This window comes from Nestor notabilis, unplaced genomic scaffold (genome assembly GCF_000696875.1).
Source record: "Nestor notabilis isolate BGI_N333 unplaced genomic scaffold, ASM69687v1 scaffold10437, whole genome shotgun sequence".
NCBI lineage: Eukaryota > Metazoa > Chordata > Aves > Psittaciformes > Psittacidae > Nestor > Nestor notabilis.
This window is the reverse complement of record NW_009935169.1, coordinates 23,478-33,465: the sequence shown is the minus strand read 5'-3', so window position 1 is coordinate 33,465 and position 9,988 is coordinate 23,478. Positions and strand designations below refer to the sequence as shown.

Here is a 9,988-nt window from a genome sequence, read left to right as displayed (position 1 = left end):
CAGTCTTTTGTCAGAGGTGGGTGAAAGCGTTGAATTTGGAGCTTCTTTAGGCAGCTTTCTTTAATCTGGGTTATTTGTTGCTTGTTTGGTTGGGTTTTTTTTTTTAGAAAAGGTTGTCGGTTTAAGTAAATTGGAGAGCTCTTAATTTTTGAGTGAATACTGGAGCATGAAGGGCATGATATATTTAAATTATCTGTACCACCCTCTCTGTTAATTACTTAGGTTTCCTGATTCTGTAGAGTATAACATATCTCCTTGAGTCTGTGTTCTACCAACCTGAATGAGAATACCGATCCATCAAATAGCGTGTGCTGAGGATGTCATAAATATTTCAAACCTTGGTCCCTTAGTTCTTGAGTAGACCTGTTAAGTCTCAAGTTGCATGAAACATGAATGTTACTTTTATGTGATGAGTTGTGCTCCATAATTCTTACCAGGCAGCACAATGATGTGTAGTGATTTTAAAATAAGAGTGTTTAAAATCATGAGATCGCTGTTTTGCGAAGTTTTTCATGACATGTCCCCAGTGAGATGATGGGTCTGCAATGTAACAGTTTCTCTTCAACCCTAAGGTTAGTTCTTTGAGCTGTTGCTTTCTGTTCCACATCTGTGTGTCTTTTGCACAGTAGACCCTTTGCCTATGGCTGAGGTGTGCCATAAATTAATGTGTGTGCTTTTGCAGTGCAATAAACACATTACTTTTTAGAGGAAAACAAAACTCATTGCAAAGGCAAATGATCACTGAATTGCTATTGAAAAAGCTGCTCCTGGAGAAGATTATCGTTTTCTCTGCCTGCACTGAAAATAGATACAGACCTAGTCTTGTGTACGTGTATACTATTGGGGTCAAGTGCTCTGTTTAGTGCTAGTTCAACTTCGGGTTTGGGGTTTTTTTTTATCAGAAGTGCTCTAAGAGAATATTAGGAACTTAAAATTCAGAAAACTAGGAATGTAATTATTTCTAACAATGGCCAATGAGAAATATTAAGCATAGTGGTATGTTTTGCATGACAATTCTAAAACTGAATGATTTTTTTTCTTTCCTATCTAAAGGAAGAGCCAAGGCTGGATGTTCTGATAAATAATGCAGGAATATTCCAGTGTCCGTACATGAAGACTGAGGATGGCTTTGAGATGCAATTTGGTGTAAACCACTTGGGTCACTTCTTGCTCACCAACCTTCTTCTGGGCCTCCTCAAAAATTCTGCTCCAAGCAGGATTGTTGTAGTATCTTCAAAGCTTTACAAATACGGAGAGATCAACTTTGAAGACCTGAACAGTGAAATAAGTTACAATAAAAGCTTTTGTTACAGTCGAAGTAAACTGGCTAACATACTATTTGCAAGGGAGCTAGCCCGTCGGTTAGAAGGGACAGGAGTCACTGTCAATTCACTTCATCCTGGAATTGTCAGAACAAATCTAGGCAGATATGTGAATATTCCTTTGCTAGCTAAACCCCTATTCAACTTGGTGTCATGGGCTTTCTTCAAAACACCTTTGGAAGGAGCTCAGACTACTATTTATTTAGCCTGTTCTCCTGATGTCGAAGGTGTGTCAGGAAAATACTTCGGGGACTGCAAAGAGGAAGAACTCCTGCCCAAAGCCATGGATGACTTGATTGCGAGAAAGCTGTGGGATATCAGTGAAGTGATGGTTGGCTTATTGAAATAAGTGCCAAGGGAATCTGCAAAAAAGAGTGCAGATAACTATGCAATGCATATTTACGACAGTCTAATTCTCAGTTTAAGTGCTGTGGGAATACAGATACTTTGCTCAGTAAGTATTAAACAAGGGAGTGATTTATGATGGAACTCTGTTTTGAAATAAAAGACTATTTAATAGACACAGGTGTTCAAAAAACATCTGAAATAGAGTTTGAGGGTGTGAATATGATTTCTGATTAATCTTGGAAACTCATGTTTTACAAATAAAAGTGTTTTACAATATATATGTATATTCGTCATGTTGCACTACTTGCAGTTGGTCTGGACAATGCAGGGTACTGATGGTGAAACGCTTCTATAAGAAGGTTTTGAAAACAGGTCCTAATAATAATGGGATTGTTGTCTTTTTTTGAGCCATCACCACGAAGTAAAAAGTTCTACTGATACCTTACACTGGAATTGTTAGGTCTCTCAGTGCCCTTGGCAGCCTCATGGTGCAGTGAACAAAACTGTTGACCCGCATACAGTAGCTGTGAAGCACAAAGGCTTTTTTTAGTGGTATCACTGCTATTCAGTGAGTATGTACACTTGGTTGTGCAAACTGTGTTTTTATTTTCGTATGTGCTGAACTTGCTATTTCTTGATATGCAGACACATTGGATTTCATTAAAAATGTACTTGACAGTCTCATTATGGTCTTGATGGGGCTTTGCATGGAATGAACTGTGTGCATACCAAGTTCATAATACTTCACCCAGACTATGCTTTTCAGTGTGTGTTTGGCTTGGCTGATGGCACTTTAACTCAGTACTGAGATTAGATAAGTCTGTATTATACAGCTTACTGAATATTACTAAATATTCTTTTAAATAAAAAATCTTCAAAAAAAGACTTAGCATTCATTCTTTTACTGTGAAAGATCAGAAACCATCAGTCCTGACACAGTAGCTTTGTTATAAAGCAGAAGATTCACCTGTATTGGTTCAGGGTGCCTGTTGTGAAGGGTTGGGAGAAATAAAATGGGCTCCATATAAGTACATGGGTATGATATGATGCTGTACTGACTCTTTTTAAATTCATATGACTTGTGGATTCATATTGACATTTATGACTTCTTATTTTACTCTACATTAATAAGGTGTTCTAGCAGTTAAGATCATAGAATCACAGAATGATTTGGGTTGGAAGGGACCTTAAAGATCACTCAGTTCCAACCCCCTGCCATGGGTAGGGACACTTTCCACTATAGCAGATTGCTCCAAGCCCTGTCCAGTCTGGCCTTGAACACTGCCAAGGATGGGGCATTTACAATGTCTCTGGTCAACTTGTTCCAATGTCTCACTAGCCTCACAGTAAACAATTTCTTCCTATCTACCCTTTGTCAGCTTGGAGCCATAAGTGAAGGAATCTTCTCAGTGTGCAAGAGCAACATGCTCCTCCTTCAGCTTAAAGCCATACCTCCTTGACCTGTCCCTACCTGCCATTGTAAGTAGTCCCTCTCCATATTTCTTGTAGGCCCCTTTAGGTACTGGAAGGCTGCTCTAAGGTATATAGAATAGATATGGAAGTGTGATTTAGAATGATTGTTTACTCTGGCTGTCAGCATGACTTTTGCACAGTGGACCGGATCTCATGTAACCTTACCCTTCACAGCAAGAGTGTGCTCTGTGTGGGTGACTTGGGTGGTGGTGGAAGGCAAGCAGTGAAATGGAGCAGGTTTTTAAGATCTTGTAACATGGAGCATTGCACTGATTACTTTAAGGCACTGTGCAGAGATGTGTGTCCTGTCAAAACATAATCTGGAGTGTTGCACAAAGTTCTCTGAGTAATGCCAGAGGGAGGTGTGTAGCATGCTTAAAGAAGTTCTGCTTTGATCTCCAGTGTTACATTTCACATTTCCATTCTAAATGCTTGTAAATAGCTGCATGGAGCACCTTTAAACAGCTAGCTAAAGAATTAAAAGTTCATTAAGTTCTCTGTGAAAATAGAGAGAAGCCAAACCAAGTTTGTGTTTTCAATAGTACTCTGGCAGTACTAAAGGAACACTATTGTTTCACTGCTGAAATGTGTTACACCTCTTACAAGGAAAGCCTTGGACGCAAAGGTGGAGAATGGAGAAGTTGGCTAGTCTGAAAATACTGTAATAAAGAACCGTACCAAAACTGGCCGACGAGCAGAGAAATGCATAATTTTTCAGACTGAATGACCAACATAAGATGTGCACTTGCCTTCAAAACAGCAAAGGTGGGTTTGTACTGAAACAAGAGGTGTGGAATAGGAAGTCCCCAATTATGTGGTATGCTTGTGTAACATGTAATACTTCATTGTTTTCATTTTCTTTTGAGGTGACATTCCTGCAATCATAACTAAAAGCCCTCCTTCCAGAGTAGGAGAGTGATCAGATGATATCCTTAATGGAATATTAGTGAATTAATAGTGCCCGAAAACAATTTAAAAGGCTGAAGTGTTAGGAACTTACAAAAAGTTAAGCTTATTTCAACATCCGAAATAAGTAAATTTTGTCACTTCCAAGATTGAATGTAATTTAGCCTCTGAGGACAAGAAAACTTTGATTACTTTCTTGAGACTGCTGTTAATGTTTGTCCACGTGATGCCTTTGTTATTATAGAAGCATCTAGGAACTGGAGATCTTGTAGGTCAACAGATCTTGCAAAATGTAAGTTCAAAACCAAAGAGCCTTTATTTGAACAAGCAATAATGCTGACTCAGCTAGGATAGAAACAAGCATTTTGGCAAAAGAAGTACCTCTGCTCTGCTCTGCTCTGGTCTACAGGATCTTAGTAAACTCACATATGTGCATGATTTGAGGAGTATGTTGAATATCTCTTCTTGGAGCTGGTAGAGGATGCTCTTAGAGGAGATCAGCACTTTCATATTTCACCCCAGTATAATGATGCCTCCAGAAAGATGTAGCAAGCTCTGTATATTACTATTATATAAACAATTTATATGAAGAGCGTGCAGCCAAAACCAGGATGCCTTCCAGATGCCTCTTCCTGCCGTCACCACCATAAGAACATCATCATATGAACACCACTGCCCTCAAACTTACTTCCCATGAAGAATTAAACTAGGATAAGAGGCACTTGCCATGAAGAATTAAACTTTTAAGGTGAGGGGCAGACAGTGACTGGGGATAGCACGGAAAGCCTATCGAAATACGGCTTTTATTGGCAAGTACACACACCGATCGCACTGCAGGCAAGTACGTTACAGATATGCAAGGACGTTAAGATCTTGTTGAGGTCTGTGATAAACATAAATGTTACAAGCCAACTCATTCCAAAGCCAAAATGTACGTTCAGCTATCTTACATAAATTGGTAGAATTTGAGCATTTGGTTTTGTGTCCACCAACAGTGTTGGGCCAGCTCTCCGTACCTGTGCCTTGGGGATTTAAACACTAGGATGTGTACCAGCCACAGTGACTCCCAAGAATGTAGCCCTTGCCCTTTTGCTTTTCACAAGGAAAATGCCCCTGCCCTGCCATAGCTGAGAGGTGGAAGGCCACAGCAGCGATTAACTATTTGCAGACTTTCCCTTTTGGAGTCTTCAGCCAGTCTCAGCAACTAGTGGAAATGCTTCCAAGTGGCCTCATTTCTGAGTGATCCCACTCTGTATGGCAACAACACTGCAGACTAATTGTATTCTGAAAAGGTTATTTTAAAATTAATGTGAGAGATTGTGTGTGCTGACACCTGTGCAGGTGCAATTTAATCCCTCATTTTGAAAGACAGAACTGTCAGTGATTCATCAAGAATATGAAGCAGGGAGGAGGGCGGGTGGTTATCATGGAGTGTTGCCTGCTGCCTGCACTGCTTTGGTATGTGATGAGACATCAGGCTTGGGGGCAGATCTGTTGGGCCTGAGCTGTTGGGCATCCAGGTAGACATACCCACTTGTCTGCTTCTGCAGCTGGAGAGCACACAGGCACAGCCGAGGGGAGGAAACATCTCCATGTAATGGTCAAAATGGACCTCAAGTGCTTCAGTATAATTTATTCATCTTTGGCTATGATGCTTTTGAAAGTGCCCCTGTAATGAACTTCCCTCATGGATAGACCAATAATTTAAGAAAGAAATAATTTCCTTTTTTAAAAATGTCTGTCTTTCTTTTGATTCTCAGTCCCAGGCCCTAGCTATAAGCCAGGCCTCCCTGCACACATGTGGCTATTATAGCTGAGGTTTTTGCAAGTGAAATAAATTGCAGTTGCACATATTTATTTTATGTGCCCCATCTGTTTAAGTCAAGGGAGACTTATGTACATTTTAAAAAAAACCCAAACAACTCTGAATCTGTCACCAATTTACCTTCCTTACCTTGCCACAAAGGCCAACATCTATCCCCAGGCAAAGCAACAACACTACTCTTTCAGTAACTACAGTCGACACAGCAGGCAAGCTTATAAACCCAGCGGGGGTTCTCCAGTAAAAATTCTCCATCTTAATGAGATAAATGATCAGTTTTTCCGTGATGCAGTAAAACCAGAAGTATTTAAACTCTCCTCTCTTTCTTCAGCAGCTGCCTGGTTTGCCTAAGCTTCCCACTAAGTGAATGCTTCACAGGCTTCAAAGACTGAGCCCTGTGAATGTGCGGTGTGATTATGCTTTTGCTGAAAAATGTGGATAATTCCCACTTCAAGCACACTTAATTTCTTTCCACCTAAGGCTATAAAGAAAATAAACAACTTGCAAGAGTCATACAAATAATTTTAACATGGGAGGCCTGTTCCATTTTTCACATAACTTTTTCCAAACTAATCACTTTGAGAGTAATTGACTTGCAAAACGATCCAGGAGGCCTCCACAGCTGAATTATTATTTTTGATCTCTCCCAGAATGGTGCTGCTATTTCTCATAACAGTAAATGACGACCTCCCTCTAGACTTTTTACTTACCGCTTTAGCTACCACTAGCAGCCTCACACCTGTCGTAACTGGATTCAGATCAGAGAAATTTGAATATTTAATTAATTCCAAATGTTCTATGTAACACGGAGAAATGATTGCTTTCCTATTTGCTTTGGCGGGGGGGAAGGCTGGCACACTGGCCACCTAACAAGGTTGATAGCCCTTTCCTTCTACATTTAAGAATGATCACTTCTTTTCAGGTAATGTGAAAGAAACTCGGATAGGGAAGTAATCAATAGCTTATTTACCATGAAAGATTCAGGAGGGTGTCACATTCTTGAAATCTATAATAATCACTATAGTAAGGTACTGAGCGTTTCTCTCTATCTACTTCATGGCCAAAGCAAGCAGTCTGAAATCACGGTCCCACTAAAAGCACTGGAAGTCAGACACCTAAATATTTTTGATCTCCTGGCCTTAGGTTTGGGCGGTAGGACTCTCACAGTCAGTTAAATGATGATTCTTTCAAGCTTGATGAATGAGGCTTTATGCACTTCCATGTGTATAAAAGTACTTTAAAAAAAAAAAAGCTTCATGAATTATGGTGGTGGGGTGGTGGTGGGGTTGGGTTTATGTATCTATTAAATATCCGGCAGCATTCTACAGAAATGTGTGTGGTTTTTCTCCAAAGGAATGTCAACCCATCTCTGCAGTTATTGAGATGTTTGTCAATTTGCCGCCTGGACTGTGGTTTAGTGATGAGTGATGATAACTCAGTTTATCAAAGTCCTGTTGCAGCCTTCCCCAACAGTAGGTCAGTCTCATTGGTCCTTCTAAGTCACTGCATGACCATCCACTCTCCAGATCCCACTTGGCCTTGAGACAAGCAGTGTTAGGGGTCTTTCTAAAATGCTTCAAGAAAGAGATCATGAACAGCATCTGCAGAAAGAAAAGCAGCATCCCTGGAAGCCTAGAACCTACATGCAGTGCAACAGGTAAGTTTGGTATCATTTTATATACTCATTCACAGACAGGAACACCCTCTACAGTGTATATGGATAGATATTTTAGAGTTCAGCCGGCCCCAAGGGCCTGTATAAAACATAGCAGAACGAAGAGTGGTTCAGTACAACACATTTGCTATTCTGAAGGACCAAGATCCTACAAGTCCAGTTGAAGTCACTGATAGTTCTAGTTCCTTTGAAAATGCTTGGGAGGAGGAAAGACCAGAGCATCATTTTCCTTATATTCAGCCTGCCCTCCTGCATATCTTCAGAGGCCTAAATGCGTTTCAGATGCATCTTCACAAATATTTTAAAAAAACCCAAAAAAAGTAAGTCTGCTTTATGGAGGTATTTGTCCATAAAATTTTGCTGTAAGTGAAAAATTTCAAAAGTTCTAATTTCTTATTTCATATATTAGCCAGATGATATTATGAACTGATTGTACCAGAAGCACAGCTAAGACTGGGGTCCTGGGACAGTAGGCAGAATAACAGATAATGAGCTGTCAGCTGCAGAAGCAAGAGGGGCAACCTGAAAAAAGCTTTGATGAGAATTATCCTATTTCTGAGGGTTTTTTGTTGTTTAATTTTAGATACTTGCTATTTTTTTTTAAAAAAGGGTAAAAACTGCAGAAGATGTGAAAACAGCCATGTTTCAACAAAGCAGCACACTTCTTCACTGTGGAAAACCCATAAAACGTCAGGAAATGGCTTAATGTGGTAGGTGTTCATTTTTAAGGGTTCTGCTGACAGAAGTTGATGAGTGAAAATATTGTATTTCATTTTTGCCTTTTGTTCAGTAAATAGCAGGGAATTTTGATGCTGCCTAGAGGGACAGCTTTGTACTGTGGTGGTCTAAACTAGGATTTTTCAGTAATGTAACCAATCACAGTAGGTGGGTTGTTTTTGTTTTTTTGTTTTTTTGTTTTTTTTTTCTGGTTTTGTGTTGGGTTTTTTTAAGAAAAATTTCAAGTCAAAGGGAAGACCAAGAAAAAGCACCACAAAGTTTATCTTTTACTCATCTGGAAGAGTTTATTTTAAACACGGAACATTGTTTGCTGCTGTGGAAATGAAAGTGAGAGAGTTGCAGCTTTCTTCCGATGCCATCTGGCAGATGATTTACTTGCATATGGTATTCACTAATCCAAATAACCCTGTGTGTGGTAGCATTGTCTCTTTACTGATCATGCAGCTGAGTTGGCTGAACCTTAGATGGCTCACACAAGGCTATCAACAGCACATTACAATAGACTGTTTAAAATTAGAACAGGATTAAGGGAAGAGATATGCCAAATTCATCATGCCTTTATCTTTATTAAGCATTTGACTTACCTGGACTAAGCTTGATGTTTCTTTTTATTCTCTTCATGGTTTTATTCACTCCATTTCTACTCTGGCTTTAGCCCATTGAAGTCAACGCTTAAATGTAGCCTCAAAGCTCAGATGGGACCAGAGCACTGGGCATCCATCCCTAAACCAGGAGCCTTGCCCTGATTATAAGTGTGTTTGCTCCTGTAAGGTCCCTTCCTGACCTCATGAAACTTGTATTCCTTTTTTTTTGACAGTTGCATGCTTTGTAGCAAACCAGTAGCTTTGTGGTTAAGGAACTATCCTAGTGCCTAACCTGAGCCAAAATTGTCTACAGATCAGGATATTCCTATTTATCATGCAAAAGATCTAGCTACTTAGTTATGGTACTAATGTTAGGTTACCTCCGCTTGCTGTAATACGTAAGAGCCTTCTTTCAGGGTAGCAAAATAATTAGAGGATTATGTTTTGAGGGGCAGATCCCAACTTATGAGTCGATGGAGGCATTCACTTATATCCTTGTATTTAAATTCTAGGGAGGAGTTGGTATTCTGATGCTTTGCTATGCTCAAGATGCATGTAGTGACTCCCTTCTCAATGTATAGGGGGTTTGAGTGATTTTTCCACAGTGCCTAACTCCATGTGGTCTTTCATTTTTACTTCAAATTCCACTCTGAAGTCTAAAGATCTAAAATTTAAGTATTGACTTTGCCTAATTTGTAGTCACTTCTGATTTTTAATTGGATCTGATCACTTCGAAAAGTTAATGCTATGGTTCAATTTGCAACTGTGCTTTTTGGAAGCTGTTTTTTCTTTATTTTAAAGTCAGTTGAACAGTTTCAAAAGTGATTTTCTTCAGCGATAGATCCATATAATTTATACATGAAATTAAAATATATACAGATAAGATAATTTTGTAGCAGAGATAGGGAAGAAACTGAGAACTCAGCTCTTTTCCTGCAGAGCAGCTGACACTTTCAACTCGCTGGCTAAATCTGTTTTACTAAGCATTTAATGTCAGGATCTGCTTCCAGAACCACAGGCTGAATGGGATAAGCAGGGCAAATGTTCATGTTACCATATTCTACTCAGCCCCAGAAGAGGCATGGGTACATCCAAATTGCTTGCTAAGAACATCCTTGGC

General features: G+C 39.6%; 1 protein-coding gene across 1 annotated transcript; it reads left to right on the top strand.

The window, feature by feature from the left end:
• Positions 1 to 1,026: 1,026 nt before the first annotated feature.
• RDH14 (retinol dehydrogenase 14 (all-trans/9-cis/11-cis)) lies at positions 1,027 to 1,897 on the top strand. Its single transcript, XM_010017712.1, has one exon. It carries the CDS (start codon positions 1,027 to 1,029, stop codon positions 1,669 to 1,671), a length of 645 nt encoding a protein of 214 aa, XP_010016014.1. The 3' UTR covers positions 1,672 to 1,897.
• Positions 1,898 to 9,988: the final 8,091 nt, after the last annotated feature.

Excerpts from the sequence above, each read along its gene's own strand:
- RDH14 (XM_010017712.1), top strand. The coding sequence starts at position 1,027 with ATGATTTTTTTTCTTTCCTATCTAAAGGAAGAGCCAAGGCTGGATGTT.